Genomic DNA, 17,046 nt, shown 5'->3' on the forward strand with positions numbered 1-17,046 from the left:
TTAAATTTCTGTGTTATTTGTTCTTTAGATGAGCTTTAGCATGTCCAAGTTGCCACAAGCAAGTCTAGCTATTTAAGTTTTCTGCTTTTCAGAAGCTAGCTTATTAGAGTTTCACGAGGACTGTCTTTGTTTGTGGCCAGAATTTTGAAAGTATAGAAACAAGAAAAACAGACGTTAGGGACACGATTTACTTTTAAGCACCCTAATTATTTTTTGTCACACGGCAGGTTGGTTGTACGCAGCCTCGAAGAGTTGCGGCTATGAGTGTGTCTGCTCGTGTTGCTCAAGAGATGGGTGTCAAACTTGGACATGAGGTATATTTTCTTTTTGTTTATCTTAACATTTTTCCTTTGGCAATTGTTTGTTACACAATTTCGGACTAGACACTGCAAGAAACTAAATCTTTGGTGGTGCTTGTCACAGGTTGGCTATTCCATTCGATTTGAGGATTGTACGTCTGAGAAAACAATTCTGAAGTATATGACTGATGGAATGCTTTTGCGTGAATTTCTTGGTGAACCAGATCTGGGCAGTTACAGGTAATTAACTTTCCTTGCCAATTTGTTTTAGCATGGGTCTGTGAAAATTCTTTACTTACTATTAGCTGATCCTTTCAGTGTTATCATCGTGGATGAGGCGCATGAAAGAACTTTGCACACCGACATACTATTTGGATTAGTTAAGGCAAGTAGATACCAATCGTTTTACTTCACTCAATTAAAGTTACATCTTTGGATATGTTTCTGATCTATCTTCTTATGGCAGGATATTGCACGGGCTCGACCTGATCTGAAGTTATTGATATCCAGTGCAACCATGGATGCAGAGAAGTTTTCTGATTTCTTTGACCACGCCCCTATCTTCAGTTTCCCAGGACGAAGGTATCCAGTTGACATTTGCTTTACTACTGCACCTGAAGCTGATTACATGGACGCAGCAATAGCTACTGTGCTTACAATACATGTGAAGGAGCCACTTGGGGATGTTTTGGTCTTCCTCCCAGGTCAAGAGGAAATTGAGGCCGTAGAAGAGAACTTCAAGAACAAGATTAGAGGTTTGGGTACAAAGATCCGCGAACTCATTATATGCCCAATTTATGCTAACCTTCCTAGCGAACTCCAAGCAAAAATATTTGAACCAACTCCTGAAGGGGCACGAAAAGTGGTGCTAGCGACAAATATTGCTGAAACATCATTGACCATCGATGGTATAAAGTATGTCGTTGATCCAGGCTTTAGCAAGATGAAATCCTATAACCCTAGAACAGGGATGGAATCTTTGCTTGTAACGCCTATCTCTAAGGCTTCAGCGACTCAGCGAGCTGGTCGAGCTGGAAGAACAAGTGCAGGGAAGTGTTACCGCTTATACACTGCGTATAATTACTACCATGACTTGGAGGACAATACCATACCTGAAATTCAAAGGACTAATCTCGCTAGTGTGGTGCTTTCTTTGAAGAGTCTTGGAATTCATAATCTGCTGAACTTTGACTTCATGGACCCTCCACCTTCTGAAGCGCTTATAAAGTCCTTAGAGCTTCTCTTTGCTCTAGGTGCTCTCAATCAGCTTGGCGAATTGACCAAAGCTGATAGGCGGATGGCAGAATTTCCCCTCGATCCAATGTTGTCGAAGATGATTGTTGTTTCTGACAAATACAAATGCTCCGATGAGATCATATCAATTGCTGCTATGTTGTCCATCGGGCCTTCTATCTTTTACCGTCCCAAGGACAAGCAGGTTCATGCTGACAATGCAATGATGAATTATCACGTTGGAAATGTCGGTGATCACATTGCTTTGCTCAAGGTCTGTAAATTTTTCTCCCCCCCCCTCCCCCACTCTTTGTTTCTTTGCAATCTCACTGTTTATTGAACTCTTTCTTGTTTTGTGAAAGATTTACAATTCGTGGAAGGAAACAAACTACTCAACCCAATGGTGCTACGAGAACTATATTCAGGTACATATGTATATATACTATATTTCATCATCCTATGTTCTAATTATCTGGTTTTATATGTAACATTTTGGTTTTGAATCCTATGTGTATAGGTTCGGAGTATGAAAAGAGCCAGAGATATCCGTGATCAGTTGGAGGGTCTTCTTGAGAGAGTTGAAATAGAAGTTAGCTCAAACTCGAACGAGTTGGATTCAATAAGAAAATCCATCGTAGCTGGTAAATATCTTTAATCTCTAATTCATAAAAAGCTCTATTAGCTGTTCCTAAAGAAGCTGTATACTTATGTTCAGGTTTCTTTCCACACACTGCCAAGCTACAGAAGAATGGATCATACCGAACAGTGAAGCATCCCCAAACCGTGCACATACATCCAGCCTCTGGTTTATCTCAGGTTCAGTCTAAATTCTCACTTTCTAAAGAATATAAACTAAAAATCTAGAATTTTTAAAATCTTGGTTACTGATGATACGAATCCTTCATCGATAACATTGTTAGGTATTGCCGAGATGGGCTGTATATCATCAACTAGTTGTTACTTCTAAGGAATACATGCGACAGGTAAAAAACATGCTCTCTTCTTTTCTTTCTAAACCACATTTTGGAGGGTTTTGAATTTCAATAGCTTTAGGTTGATACTTCTTCTGTTTTTCATTCTTCGGGCTTATTCTTTCACTCTGGAATTGCAGGTAACAGAGTTAAAACCTGAGTGGTTGATTGAGATAGCTCCACATTATTACCAGCTCAAGGATGTTGAAGATGGTATATTATTTCTCTACTTTCTCTTTGGTCTAAGACTTTCATTTTTTCTACGGATAAAAGAGTCAATCTCTAACACCAAATCATCATCTCACTGCCTATGTTTCTTTTCGCAGCTGCATCCAAGAAAATGCCCAAAACCAGTGGCCCAGCTGTGGTGTAGGCGGTCTCCAATCCATACAAACATTTTGTATTTTCTAACTGTAATAACGTTGTCATTAGTATCTAACAAAAAGGTTGATTACATTCAACAATAGATATGTAAGAGAACTAATGGGATCTTTTTAAAATTATAAATCAAATTAAACATTGAAAAGAATATAAAATATACCATCACAAATTTTAAGCCAAAGATGGTACACCGATCACAATTTTTAAGTGCAAAATCACGAATTTTTGTGGAGCAGCAAAGGTTCAACTTGAAAAGAAAAAATAGAAAAAGTAAAGAATATTTATAAGATTTTTTTTTTCTTATATATTTCTTTCCCAGGAGGAAAATGTTCTATGTATTACCCTTTTGTCTCCACCCCCCAAATTACATATCCAATTTTTTTTTTTTTTGTTTGCACCTCTATTCCAATCCCCTACCCTGTTCAACAAAGGAAAAAAAAAAACCCCCACCCTAAACTGACCCAAAATTTCTAAGAAACATGAGAAGGAAACAAAAAAGCAAGAAAACTAGGCACCCTTTTGATCTTCTGCTGCTGCATTAATGTCAAAAGAGGCTAATCTATAAGCATAGTTTTTTTTTTTTTTTTTTATCTGTTGCCTTCAAATTGTGGTTGATGGTCTCAAAGGTACTTTCCTGATGACTTCCAGATCCTACTTCCTCCAAGTGCTATCACTAGTACAGTGCAGTCGTCGTGATACTTTCTTCTATCTCCTTGCGGGATGTCGAGAAGCTCATGAAAATCCATTCCTGTTTTTAAACATTATCATATACCCCCAAAAATGTTAATCCTCCTCCAAAAACCTTAAAAGATTATACCAAAGAGAAAAAAAAAAATAAAGAAGTTTTTGTACCAGCTTTCTTGGCTGCACGGACTAGAAGTTCCTGTATAACATGTTGAGCAGGATCTCCATCTGGAAACTTCTCCATGGCAAGAGAAACAACTTCCTCATTGCTCAGGTATTGGTACAATCCATCAGATGACAGAACCATAAACTGATCATTCTCTGCTAGCCGGTAGTGACGAAGGGAAGGTGTGCATGATATGTATGGATCCGTACCAATGTACTCATTTCGAAACATTTCCAGTAAAGCATCGTTCAGTTTCGGCTGCAAATTCACTTTCTTTGTCAGAATTACGGAAAGATGAATTCTAAACTTAAAGAGATTAAGCCTAACCTGCTTTAAGAACCCTGCTCCAAACGCTCTGGTCACCTTAAGCCGTCCTTTCACTCTGTCATTCACTATGCAATGGTTGTCATCGGGGTGCTCGTTTTTTATTCTTGTTACTTCCTGAGTTCATCAATCGAAATTATCATGTAACAAGATCATTAAGCAACATTAGCAAAAGGAACCTCAAAGTATCCAACAAATGCAGATAAGATGACTAATACAGAAACAACAATATGGTTAAGAGGACATCAATTAGACTGTATATTTCTAGATAAGCAACTGCAAAAACGATTAAGGATATTTCACAAGTCAGACTTACATCCTCGATGCTCGTGCTGTGATCTGTTGTTAGCTGCAGGGCAACCAGCTTTGTTTGCTGCGAAGGAGCTTCGTTGTTCACTGTACTATCGCTACCATCCACAACGGAAGGCTCACTCTTTTCATCGTCTTTCTCTAAATCATTGCGTCTCTCTTCTACTCTTCCCGTTTCTTCTACCTGATATTGTGCAACAAGAGCCCTACTATCCCCTATGTTCATTATATACACATCATCATCTCTCATCAGCGCAACCAGTAAGCACGAACCCATCAATGCAAGCTCAGGATTGGTTTCGAGAACCTTATCAGTCATTTCCAGGAATGCTTGCTCTGTGGCTTCAAGACCATTTGACATTGCCTTTAGAACCAACTCATGATCCACCGTACCCGCCTTTCGTCTCTTCCTTCTCTTATCACCACGTTCTTCCAAACCAACATTATCTACCTCCTCCGTTTCATTTTCCTCCACACCAGACTTCCATGGGAACAACTTCCTCCCAGAGATTCCTTGTTTAGACAAACCCTGCTTCAGTTTTGACAAAAGCAGCCATCTCTTACTTCCCACAGACACACCATTGCCTCCACTGACAGCATCGTCCACCGAGAACGCAAACCTATCAGAACCTGAAAGATCTAACGTATCTTCTGCTTGAGCCTCAGCAAGAAGCTCCCATAGCCGTTTCCTCTCCTTGACTTCTACCACCTCTGTTGCTGGACAGCTCGAACTTGCTATTTCCTCTACTTTACCTCGTTGCTCTAATTCTAGAGTGCCACCACCACTAGCTAACCTACTCTCATCAGATGAATTTGGTATTGTTGGAGGATTAGTATCATCTTCTTCCTCCAATTCCCAGAACAAACCTTGTAACTCACTGTGAACAGCTCGGTAGAGATTAGCCATCAAAAACTCAGGAGCGTCAGGTCCGTTGAAACCGTCGTAGATCCCAGCGAAGAGCCATCCTTGCTTCTCAAAAACAGCTAACTGCACTCTATCCTCCCCTGCTTTACCCAATGCCCACTGCAAATCATTCTCTCCGGCAGACGCCACCATAGCTCCGACGTCTGGTCTCACAACGTTCTCTTTCTTAGCGCCGACGACGAAATTGGACACCGGAAGAACCCACGGCCGTTGCTTCCTCTCCCCTCCGAAAATAGGATGCCACGAGAGGCTCTTCTTCTTCTTCTTCCGTCTCTTCTTCGGGTACGCACCACCGAGGGGAGCTGAGAAATGCACGCCGGCGGAATTAGATCTCGAAATCTCGCCGGCGGCGGGGGGTTCCAACGGACCTGAAGTGGCACCTCTCTCGATCGGACCCGACATGAAGAGACCCGACCGATCCGGACCGGGCTGAAGAGGGAGAGCGCTAAACGACGACGTTCCTTCGAAGCCATTGGCATTGACAACACCACTGCACCTAACGCCGCCGCCGAAACTGGTCTCAGTGGCATCGTCGTAAATATCTTCAAGCTGGAGGACAGTTTTGGAATTGGAGGTGTTGGCGCTAACGGAAGCGCCAGAAATAGCTCTGAAACCGGTGTGAAGCTGCTCGGAGGAGGATCCGGAACCACGGATCCGAACCGGTTCATGGGAAGGAGATAACCGGAAAGAACCGGAAGGAGAAACAAATCGATCGGAAGGAAAAGGAGAAACGAAATGATTAGAAGAAGAAGGGACGTAACAGTAAGAATGGCCTAAAGTCTCATCCAAGGAAGAAGGCTCACAGAGAGACTCAATCGGATCGGAATGAGTAGTAGGATGATTCGCCGCGGATGAGTGAGGAGGAGGACGACGGTTACGGTGACCTCCTTGGTTGTTAAAGCAAGGTAAGAAGACGGATGAGAATCCACTTCCCATCACATTTGAATTCCCAAACACTCTTTTTTTTTTTTTTTTTTTTTTTTTTTTNATTTTGAATTTGAAAGAATTAGAAATACTTAAAATTGAAAAAAAAAAAAAAGAGTGTGAAGAAAGAAGGCAAGGAAGAATGAAGTAGTACTGTAGTAGTAGTAGTAGTAGAGACCTTTTTTGTCGTTTTCTTTTTGGGATTTAAATATGTTTTCTTTTTTTTTTTAAGCTGAGACGACGACGACTTTAGTGGTTTTTTTTTGAATTAGCAGAGCAGCACAAGACACATTTTGACTCTCTTCTTTTTTCACTTTTTTCCGCTTTTTCTTGGGGTCTATTTACGTAATTACCACCAACATTCTCTCTTAATTACCAATTCACCCTTGTGTTTTATTAAGTGTTACCAGATAATTAAATAAGAGAAAAAAACAAATCAAGTTTGTTCATTCGTCAAATATAATTAGTGAGAAATACAAAACACATTCTTACCGATAACCATAGTTAACTTCTCTAGACTTATTTTGTTACTTTACGAGGAAACATACATAGTTAGAGACTAGATATTTATATTTTGACTTTTTGTAATCAAAAACCTTGCTATAATTAGAATAACTCGATGTGATGTGTTCACGTTATTAACTTTTTTACTCCACGAGGAGTCGTGTTAATAAAGTGTTCTGAACTAATAATTACTTGGATCTATATAAAATACTACAGTTTGTTTTTTAACGATTAATTGAACTAAAAATTAATCTCAAGTAAAGAATCTCCTTTCGAAAACATATATATATATTCATCACTTTTTTTTTGGTTTGGGTCATAGAGAGAAAGAAAAAGAAAAGGGGGAAGGAAGGGTCAAAATGGGAAAATCGAGGCTCGGGTTTAAAGGATTCTTGTATTAAGAAAAGCTTTTTTTCTCATTTGCTTTGTTCGCGCTCATTGGGCTCTGGGACACTCTTCAGTTTACATCTATGCCCTTCAGATCTTTTTTTATCTTTCATCCTCCACCAGAACACTATTAAGATTCATACAAACTGCAAAATACACCCGGAATTCTTCTAAAACACACAGAGATTTCGTCTAATAATATTATTAAACATAATTATCATATTCACAACATGAAAAATTTCAAATAATATGTAAACTTATGAAAATTCTAATTTTAAATGCAAAATTCTTCAATGTGTTTTAGTATACCCCACCATTTTTTATATAATAATAACTCATACTATAATATATTTTGTAACATATTTTCTCTTAACATATTCCGTATTTTCAGTTAATTAAATTTATTTCCACTAAATTAATCTACTTTAAAACTACACCTAACTCCACCAAAAAATCATTAACTTAACCAAATTAATGTTACTAATTTTGAACGTTATATTCAAATGTAACGCCTACAAAACACACAATTTTTTCGTGTCAGTCTGCATACGTTACATATTGTTGTTTGGCATCCAAATTTTTTTTTGTTTTTACGTTATTAAATATATCATTGTATATCTTATTATCATTATCAACATATCACGTTGAAGACATGAATTGTTCCTAAAAATACGATTTTTGAGAAAAAGATGGAAAAAAGTGAAAGAAGACAGTCCGCAAACGTTACTTCTTGTTTCAGTCCGCACACGTTACTTAGTGTTTCAGTCTGCATATGTTACTTATAATTGTTTTCATACAAAATTTGGTTGTATCTCTCTATTATTATTTACATATCACGTTAATGACATGACTTGTTAATAAGATTTACGTTACCTAAATGAAAAGAAAAAGAAAAGTCTAATTATCAAACGTAATTCAATTTTTGTGTCGATCGATATAGGTTATATATTGTTGTTTTAGTCTCTTTTTTTTTTGACAAACATATTGTTGTTTTAGTCCAAATTTTGGTTTTACGTGAATAAATTTTTTGCTATTAATAACAAATTATGTTAAAAATATGATATGTTAATAAAAATTACGTTTCTTTAAAAAAAAAATCAAAGAAAGAAAGATTAAGAGAGTATCCCAATTTACAACCCAACGACACTTTACAGCTAATAAAAATACAGAAGTTGTATTTTACTATTCTTGGCAAACCCCATTGACAGTTTTCTTCCTTGATATAACTTTAAAATGAAATTTGTATTTTGTCATTAAGGATATATAGCATATACTAATCTGGTTTTTGTTTTTGTTATCGATGATAACGTAAAATCTTGGTATATGGACATATAGAATCCTAAGCTTTGTCATTTATCTAAGAGTAGCACGCAAAATACCACAACTAAAAATCATTTATTATTCATCTCAAGTTGTTTTTTTTTCTTTCTTCTGAATAGCATATCTCAATGCAGAAATTAATTTTACACTATGTTGAACTGGAACCAAAAAACATATTAATCTTACCGTCGTTAGTTTCTCTTAAGTTGAATATATAGCACAGCAATTTAGCTATTTATAAATTCCCTTCCAAACTATAATATTATTCACATACCCTTTCAATTTGAGAGAGTTTTAAACATAGTTAGGCCAATATCACATATTGTAACCATTTAAGAAGACTGAAATCTTAACACATTGGAAAAGAGTAAATTATATTCGCTACTGGGTTTATCAAATCTTCAAAACCACTACAAAAGATCACGAACATACTTCATCTCAAAACTTTTGCTTGGATTAATTTAACAAATCGATACAAGCCAATAGAGCATTTTGGACAGAAACTGTTGTTTCTCTTCTATGATGACAAAAGGATTCGACCAGTTTCACAATCCTATAGTGTTCTCTTACGTCCACGCATTATTGTTATTATACTTGGTACTTACAACACCTTCCGAAAGGGAACCAATATCGCTCAGCTTAAAAATAATCTTACTGTTGTTTTTGGTCGGAGTTACACAAAGAGTCAGAAGAAGAATCTCTCCATCTAAACATTCAAAATGAAAAATTATGATTTGGACTATATCGAACATTTTATTTTACGTACGTGATTTGAGACAACCGTTTTGAGTTAGTTATAGTGATCTAGTTTTTATGATCGATCGACTAGTTTTATTATTATATATCCTATTAGAAGAGTGGTCTCATTTTTCATCGTGTTTAGTTAGTCATAAACCATAGTATTGTTTAGATCAATCGAACGAGCACGGAAAAATAGAAGTAAGGTCAGTATTAACGCTTTTGATATTATTATATGATTAGTAAATTGTTAAAGTGGTGTTAAACTTTAAATCCTACAAAATCGTAACTTTTAAAGCGGCATAGTAATATTTATCAATCAAAGCATATGATTATGGAAAGAAAACAAGTTCAATCTATTGATTCCCTAACTCTTGACGCAATCTCTGCTTTTTAAACTTTGATGAAATCGTAATAATGGTGACTTAATTAAGGATTAGGGAACGTAGGATGGGTCCACGGAGGGGATGATGAAGATCAAATTTAAAAAATAGTCAACGAGGTTTTGACAAGTGGGACCTACCTCGTAGACTCCTTCGCTGAAACGACGTCATACTTGTCGGATTCCCTTTCCCGCTAAGACTTCTTGTCTTGTCCCCTCCCCTTTGCCTTAATATTATAGCTATATTTTATTTAGTTTTGTCTATTACTTTAATACTTTTTTTTTTGGTTCATCAAGTAAGAGATTTCAGGCTTTTGTTTCGATTTAGGTTACACATATTCAAACTTATCCAACTTCAGTGTCTAATTTAAAAAGTGTTTGCTCATTTGTTTGCTAATGTTGTCCAACACTCTTTTAGATAGAAATGTACATAATTCCATGTAAATTTGTTGAAAATTTTGTTTATCTTCTGATGAGATACTAAAAAATGATCATCTGATATATTCATAGTTTCCCTTCTGTTTTTCTAAATTATACCCAAAAAAACTCACATTTTAATAAACATATACAATGATATACATATATAGACACAATCTTGTTGACAACCGAGAAGTTTGACATTTCCTTAAAACGTTACGTGCCGTCAAGAATTGGCAAAGCCACTCTCCAACTACCACTCACAAATCACAATCCATAAGTCATAAGTCATAACCAAGAAACCCCTTTCTGAAAGACATAATAATTCAGGAAAATGCAGTTTTAAATACTACAATTTCCCACGAAAGGAACTTATTTTATAGGTATTTTTTTTCTTCACCAAATCTTTATAAAGCAAAAATGATTTGAAAATTTAAATCAGAAGCCGCGTTTAGAAGGTGTATACTAATGTTAGTTAAAGGGCATACATACTTTTTTCCAATTTTATTTTAATAGTAATCTTCATTCCATACTTCATAGTTCATAGACTTTTGAATTTGTTTTCTTGAATTTATTGTCAAAGGTAATAAAGCGTCAGCCACCCACTTAACCACTAGGAAAGCAGATTTGGTTACTGAATTTTTTTCACACCTCAGGCTCAATCAAGTTTTGATGGGACCTAAGTTGACCTAGAACTCATTTTCACACACATGATAATAAATAATATGACAAAACTTATAATATCACACTTTTTATTTTATTTTATACATAATGGAATCTCAATATTCGAGTACAACACGGACCATTGATCATGGAACCAAAAAGATTAGATCATGTACATCAATAGGAATTTTGGTCTCAAGTACTGTCATGCTCTGTGTTGCGTCTCAATCGGACAGGACAAAAAACTGATCCTTTGAATGCACATTGGATGTAAGTTTTTTTTTTTTTTTTTTTGTCTGTTGTGTGAATCTTACCAAGCAATGGTTTTGAAGCAATTTTGCGTCATATCTGGCCTGCTCGTATGTCCCGGTCTATACGATCTGCATTGTACGTACCTGGAAGCTCTCTAAAGTCCTCGTTGAATATGGAATATGCACTGCAAAAGAAAGCATGAAAAAAGACCGAACTTATTCAGTTCTAACAATCAAAAGTGAAGATTTTTCACAGCTCGAAACTCATAAGGATTTCACTTTCCAGCTAATAAGAATACTAGCAGAATCTTATGCTTCCAGATTTTTTTTTCCCCACATTCTCCACGTTACTGAGGGTTGTTAACGTTTTATTGCATACATTTCCTCAAATAAGCAAGAGTTTCTCTTCTTTATGTTTTAAATTTGGTCTCTAGTATTGCAGCACACATTAACCAGAGTCATTAAAAAACCACAGTCCTAATCGAATGAGTTGCTATGTCAGTCAGATCAACGGAGGCTAGAGTTTCTTATAAAGAAATGGACATACCTAACATCACCAGGCTGTCGTTTACCAAGATTGAGTAAGATGATTGAAAAGCCAGTCCCTAGTAACTGAAACCCGTAACAAAGAAAAAAACCAATCAAAGGAAGTAAAACAGAAACGAGTTGTTAGGGAGATCAAGTTAAATGATAACAAGATGTCTCATGAACGCATATCCAATGGCATTGCGGAAACCTGAGACATTTTCAGGAATCCAGACATTGAAGATAAAGATGACTTACAAATATAGGGCCAAGTTCCCACCGATGGGCAATAGGCGCCAAGATAAACCATAAGGTGATAATAACCCACATCTTCAGACTTAAAGAGAAAAGTCCCATAAGAATGATATCTACAATCATCACACAACAAAGATCAATGATGTTTAATACGTTCTTGGAAATTGAAGACGATGCGTGTGAAAGATTAATGAAGTCACCTGGAAGCTTTAACTTGTTCCGCAGAAAGTAATAAAGCTTCCTCTTCCACCGGCTTGCTGACGGTGGGAGCTTAAACTTCTGCAATGGCAAAATAACCAAAAGATATTTTAGAACGTCAGAAACAAGAAACCAAAGTTAAACATCAGATCAAACAGAAAAAATTACGAAATCATCATCATCATCATCCTCAAAGGTCTCAGCTCCAGCTGGTTGCTTTGGTATTACAGCAACGATCAAGGAATCTACACAAGAAGAAACCAAGACTTATGCATAATCTAAAGGACCATTCAAGAAACACAGTTTATGCATATAACATTCTCAGCAGAATCTGTGTTACCTTTGTCCTTGAGCGTAACGTATAAATCATCTCCATCTTCTTCGTCTTGCAGAGCCTTTCCACGAAGAATCATCCTCAAATTTTCCACTGGAAATTTACCCTTTTCCGCAATTGCATTTCTCAAATCACCAACCTAAAATCAGCTCCAGGATCAAACAAAGCCACTCACCGAGATTAGAAAAAAAAAGAAGGAGAAGAAGAAAAGTCTATACTTTGATATGAGACGCCACTCGGATTTGAGACGGCCGAGCTGGGCCGATGGTTTTGTACGTGATCTCGACTGTGCCATTGTTGGTCGAATCAGAGCTCATCATCTCTTCGATTAAATTCACTATTCCACCACCACGAATCGTGCGCAATTTTACTACAAATACCTTCTTAACTTCTCAGACAATCAACGAGAGATTGACGATTAGGGTTTCGAATTGGGGATTTGAAAAACAGAGTTTGCTTTTCTCACTTGCTCTGCTCCTTGTCTGATGACGGAGAGGGCGACTTGAGTTTTCAATTTTGCATATCTGCCCAATATATTAGTTATTTCTATTTTAACCCCAAAAGTTTCAGAAAACTTAATAGCTCCAAAAGATCATATAGATCATAGATAATTTGTGAAAAAACATTTGTCCCTATGTCTGATGATTTATTTTTTTAACATGATTCAAGCATAATCAATCTGATTGAAAAGACCAAAAAAATTAACTGAAAATTCCATTTAATCTATAGTTTTACAAAAATAAAGCAATTTTGAAAAAAATAACTACACAATTCCCTTTTTACTTAGCATTTTAATCTCCATTACATGAAAAGTATAGGAACAAAATCCTTGGATGCTAGGAGCCATTACTTTAATCCTTGGAAAAGCTAGTAAAAGGAACCCAGAAAAGTAATTACGAGAGCTTCTGTGTCAAAGAGAAGGTTTGGGTTACACTTTTGATACACACCATAAGCAAAGGATGAGGCCTTCAATTTCTGCCTTACATATTAAAGATAGAGCACTCACACAGCGCAAATAAAGCAAAGAAAGAGAATATCTTTGAGATCTCCACTATATTTGGAGAAGACAAAACACAGAGCAAGATAAAGAACAGAGATAACGCTAACCAAAAATGGCACTGAGAATGTGGGCTTCTTCTACAGCAAACGCTCTCAAGCTTTCTACTTCTGTCTCCAAGTCTCATCTCTCTCCAGCTTTCTCCATCTCTAGATGCTTCTCCACAGGTTTGTTTGTTATTTGTGGTTGTTGTTTGTGTTACATAGCTTCTTTTTCTTTTTCTTTTTGACAATATGTTACATAGCATTTCTTGAAACTTGTTGATGAGTATCTCTTTGTAGTGTTGGAGGGTTTGAAGTATGCAAATTCACACGAGTGGGTTAAACATGAAGGCTCTGTTGCCACCATTGGCATCACTGCCCATGCTCAGGTAACAAAGGCTCCCAGGTTCCTGTTTTTGTTATCTAAGTGTTAGATCGAAGTAACTCTGTCTCATTGGAACTGGATTAGATAGTTTGTCTCTTTGGAGAATGGTTATAACTTATAAAGATGATGATAAATTTGTAAGAGGAGACATGGCATTGATGTTGCAGGACCATTTAGGTGAAGTAGTGTTTGTGGAACTGCCAGAGGAAAATAGCACGGTGAGCAAAGAGAAAAGCTTTGGAGCAGTGGAGAGTGTGAAGGCCACAAGTGAGATCTTATCACCCATCTCAGGTGAAGTCATTGAGGTTAACAAGAATCTCACGGGCTCACCAGGCTTGGTATGGTTTTAAATGTCTTTAAGGAAATAAAGATAAGTTACCACTCATGTGACAAAACATATAAGCAATGATTTTGGCAATTGTGTTTGTGTGCTATGTAGATTAACACAAGCCCATACGAAGATGGCTGGATGATCAAAGTGAAGCCGAGCAGCCCCGCCGAGTTGGAATCTTTGATGGGTGCAAAGGAATACACCAAGTTCTGCGAGGATGAAGACGCTGCTCACTAGGAGGGGTTTCTTTTCCTGTCTTTTATGTTCCAACATCTATCAATTGTCATGCTTATTTCCTAAATTTGCATACATTCTATGACCAACATCATAAAATAAAGAGTTCAAGAAACGTGAAGCAGAGATCTAACAAACACAACTGAGATTTTTTTCCCATCATATAACATATCTTTATAACTTGTTATCCTTCAAATGTATCTGACATCTCGGCAAAGCTAGTCCAATAAAAATCGTGATCCGAATCAAAAATTAGGTAACCTTAAAGATATAACCATTACATTAAAATAAACAAGTTGGCATAAGAATTGTGGTATCTTAAGGGTTACCATGGATATGAATCTTATATCAATCCTAGTTCCAGTCAGTTCTGTCCAACTTTTGTTTTTAAATATTACAATCTACCACCATTATATTATAATCACGTATTCAAGCTCATAACGCAAGTTAGGTCCCTATTGGTTGTATCTACCGTTGACAAAACTGTAACATCCTTTGTGGTAAATATTGGGCATGAAAACACACATAACGACATATGATAACATACAAGGAACATTGATTCACGAAGCACACACATATAGTCACATGCACACACACACACAGAGATGAACAGAAACATATGACATAACTTTTCAATGGAGATCAAGCAGGAGAAGCTATGGCTTTCTTTAATTGTGCTCTCTGTAATTACTACAACGGTTTTGGGGGAATTTGGAGGACCATTACTGAAGGGTTTCTACAAAGAGAGTTGCCCATTAGCAGAGGAAATTGTTAAGCATAACGTCGAGGTTGCTGTTCTCAAAGATCCTCGTATGGCGGCTTCTCTTCTTCGTCTTCAGTTCCACGATTGCTTCGTCTTGGTTAGAAACCGTCCCTCTCTACTCTTTTTATTCCCTCATTTGTGTTCTGTTCTCTTTGAGATCATAACTTTTTCAAGTAGTTTTGAGGCTCTGTTCTAGCTTACTTCTTGAATGGTATTTAAATTTGTTGTGTATGAGATTGAGATTGTCTTAGTGCGTCGCTTTGATGTTCATTTGTGAGATTTTATCATGGGTTTAGGGTTGTGATGCGTCTGTGCTCTTGGACACACATGGTGATATGGTGAGTGAGAAACAAGCAACTCCTAATGTGAACTCTTTGCGTGGATTTGAAGTAATTGACTACATTAAGTACCTCCTTGAAGATGCTTGTCCTCTAACCGTCTCCTGTTCCGATATCCTCACCATGGCCGCTCGAGACTCAGTCTTCCTGGTAATTCCTCCTTACTACTAACTTCTTTGAGTTCTTCCTCGTTAAATCTATGGGGTCAATTCCCTTGAAACACGAATACTGTTTGGTATCAACAGAGAGGAGGACCATGGTGGGAAGTTTTGCTAGGGAGAAGAGACTCACTAAAGGCAAGCTTCGCAGGCGCAAACCAATTTATTCCGGCACCAAACTCCTCCCTCGATAGCCTCATCAATAATTTCAAGCAACAAGGCCTCAACATTCAAGATCTCATCGCACTTTCGGGTGCTCATACAATAGGTAAAGCGAGATGCGTGAGCTTCAAGCAACGCATAGTTCAACCAAACATGGAACAAACGTTCTACGTCGATGAGTTCAAGAGACAAAGCACATTCAGGCGAGTCCTACGGTCACAATGCAAAGATTCAAGCCGTGACAACGAACTGTCACCATTGGATATCAAGACGCCAACTTACTTTGACAATCATTATTACACCAATCTGTTAGAGGGGAAAGGGTTGTTGATATCGGATAACGTTCTGGTCACAGAAGATCATGAAGGAGAGATCTTTAGGAAAGTATGGGAATACGCAGTGGATCAAGATCTCTTCTTCAAAGATTTTGTGGAATCCATGTTGAAAATGGGAAGTATTAATGTTCTTACTGGTATAGAAGGTGAGATCAGGGAGAACTGTAGATTTGTAAATATCTGAATTAAAAAAGTATGATTACAAATTATTTGCATACGTTACAATATCAACCAAGATTAAGTAATGAATTTTGCCGGTTTATTAACAATTAAAATTGGCCTGTATATTGGACTACTCTGCTTCGGCCAAGTATGTGTTTAACTAATCTAGTGTCGTTTAGAGTTGCAATGGTCAATGTTTACAACCTCAAATTATCAGTGCAATGCTCACATTTCAAAAGCTCAAATTATCAGTGCAATGGTTAATGTTCAAGCAGACGCTAGTGAACCTGTGTCCAAACAAAATTGAAAATTCCCTCTGAACAAATAAAAATTGATTGTAAAACTAATAAAAATCACGTTTTTTTGGTTAGAAGGGCATCAGATAATCATAAAAGTTAGCATCACATACAATCAGACGCAAATTACCCATGAAATATAATTTCATCATCTGCCCAGTAAAAATCATAAGAAAATTAAAAACCAAATTCTTGAAATCAACAAAACAAAACATAAAAACAAAAACTAAAGAATCTGAGTATCAGCTCTCCAAGGTGAATAAAACATCAATGTAATTTCAGTCTCAAATAACATCAATATATGAGATTCATCCTTTACTCAGATCCCAAAAAGAAAACTCAAAATTGAAAAGAAAGATTTAAGGATTGATTTAAGGAGTCGATCAGAACCTGTCGAGAACACAATTACATCACATGATTCAGTGGATTGACAGACCTGTGAATTTCTATCGTCACTTCGACTCCTTAAACCAAAAAAAAAAACTTAAAACTAATCTGAATTAAGGGTTTATAATCGATTCAAAATCCGAAAAAAAAAAATACGATCTGGAAAAAGCTCAGAACTTCTTAGAGGGTTGTGTTTTACCGTCAGCGATGAGTAAATCATCTCTGGCACACGATATTTTTCATCACAGCTCATCTATCAAAAATCCG

General features: G+C 36.8%; 4 protein-coding genes and 1 pseudogene across 4 annotated transcripts; 3 read left to right on the top strand and 2 right to left on the bottom strand.

Annotated features, from left to right (window-relative positions):
• Positions 1-2,985, top strand: part of LOC104781937 — a 10,827-nt pseudogene extending 7,842 nt beyond the window's left edge.
• LOC104781938 (protein phosphatase 2C 29-like) lies at positions 3,184-6,283 on the bottom strand. The gene is made up of 4 exons (XM_010506737.2): positions 4,375-6,283; positions 4,062-4,175; positions 3,737-3,992; positions 3,184-3,632 (listed from the first exon to the last, which is right to left on the bottom strand). The coding sequence occupies exons 1-4, from the start codon at positions 6,226-6,228 to the stop codon at positions 3,505-3,507; spliced, it is 2,352 nt and encodes a 783-aa protein (XP_010505039.1). The 5' UTR covers positions 6,229-6,283; the 3' UTR covers positions 3,184-3,504.
• Positions 10,706-12,777, bottom strand: LOC104781939. The gene is made up of 7 exons (XM_010506738.2): positions 12,409-12,777; positions 12,197-12,329; positions 12,025-12,101; positions 11,859-11,937; positions 11,662-11,771; positions 11,426-11,490; positions 10,706-11,063 (listed from the first exon to the last, which is right to left on the bottom strand). The coding sequence occupies exons 1-7, from the start codon at positions 12,508-12,510 to the stop codon at positions 10,970-10,972; spliced, it is 660 nt and encodes a 219-aa protein (XP_010505040.1). The 5' UTR covers positions 12,511-12,777; the 3' UTR covers positions 10,706-10,969.
• On the top strand, positions 13,206-14,306 carry LOC104781940 (glycine cleavage system H protein 1, mitochondrial). The gene is made up of 4 exons (XM_010506739.2): positions 13,206-13,414; positions 13,529-13,617; positions 13,781-13,951; positions 14,053-14,306. The coding sequence occupies exons 1-4, from the start codon at positions 13,303-13,305 to the stop codon at positions 14,179-14,181; spliced, it is 501 nt and encodes a 166-aa protein (XP_010505041.1). The 5' UTR covers positions 13,206-13,302; the 3' UTR covers positions 14,182-14,306.
• LOC104781941 (peroxidase 20-like) lies at positions 14,738-16,725 on the top strand. Its single transcript, XM_010506740.2, has 3 exons — positions 14,738-15,038; positions 15,238-15,429; positions 15,525-16,725. Exons 1-3 carry the CDS (start codon positions 14,814-14,816, stop codon positions 16,116-16,118), a joined length of 1,011 nt encoding a protein of 336 aa, XP_010505042.1. The 5' UTR covers positions 14,738-14,813; the 3' UTR covers positions 16,119-16,725.

The sequence above is a fragment of the Camelina sativa genome, chromosome 4, assembly GCF_000633955.1.
Source record: "Camelina sativa cultivar DH55 chromosome 4, Cs, whole genome shotgun sequence".
Taxonomy (NCBI): Eukaryota; Viridiplantae; Streptophyta; class Magnoliopsida; order Brassicales; family Brassicaceae; genus Camelina; species Camelina sativa.

Bases quoted from the DNA above. Each gene is read 5' to 3' on its own strand.
- LOC104781938 (XM_010506737.2), bottom strand. From the start codon at position 6,228: ATGGGAAGTGGATTCTCATCCGTCTTCTTACCTTGCTTTAACAACCAA. The intron at 4,176-4,374 runs GTAAGTCTGACT...TGATGAACTCAG, and splicing joins ACAGCACGAGCATCGAGGAT to GAAGTAACAAGAATAAAAAA. The intron at 3,993-4,061 runs GTTAGGCTTAAT...GTGAATTTGCAG, and splicing joins GAGCAGGGTTCTTAAAGCAG to CCGAAACTGAACGATGCTTT.
- LOC104781939 (XM_010506738.2), bottom strand. From the start codon at position 12,510: ATGATGAGCTCTGATTCGACCAACAATGGCACAGTCGAGATCACGTAC. The intron at 11,938-12,024 runs GTAATTTTTTCT...TTGCCATTGCAG, and splicing joins ATGATGATGATGATGATTTC to AAGTTTAAGCTCCCACCGTC. The intron at 11,772-11,858 runs GTGACTTCATTA...TGATGATTGTAG, and splicing joins GAACAAGTTAAAGCTTCCAG to ATATCATTCTTATGGGACTT.
- LOC104781940 (XM_010506739.2), top strand. From the start codon at position 13,303: ATGGCACTGAGAATGTGGGCTTCTTCTACAGCAAACGCTCTCAAGCTT. The intron at 13,618-13,780 runs GTAACAAAGGCT...TTGATGTTGCAG, and splicing joins GCATCACTGCCCATGCTCAG to GACCATTTAGGTGAAGTAGT. The intron at 13,952-14,052 runs GTATGGTTTTAA...TGTGCTATGTAG, and splicing joins TCACGGGCTCACCAGGCTTG to ATTAACACAAGCCCATACGA.
- LOC104781941 (XM_010506740.2), top strand. From the start codon at position 14,814: ATGGAGATCAAGCAGGAGAAGCTATGGCTTTCTTTAATTGTGCTCTCT. The intron at 15,039-15,237 runs GTTAGAAACCGT...TCATGGGTTTAG, and splicing joins TCCACGATTGCTTCGTCTTG to GGTTGTGATGCGTCTGTGCT. The intron at 15,430-15,524 runs GTAATTCCTCCT...TGGTATCAACAG, and splicing joins CTCGAGACTCAGTCTTCCTG to AGAGGAGGACCATGGTGGGA.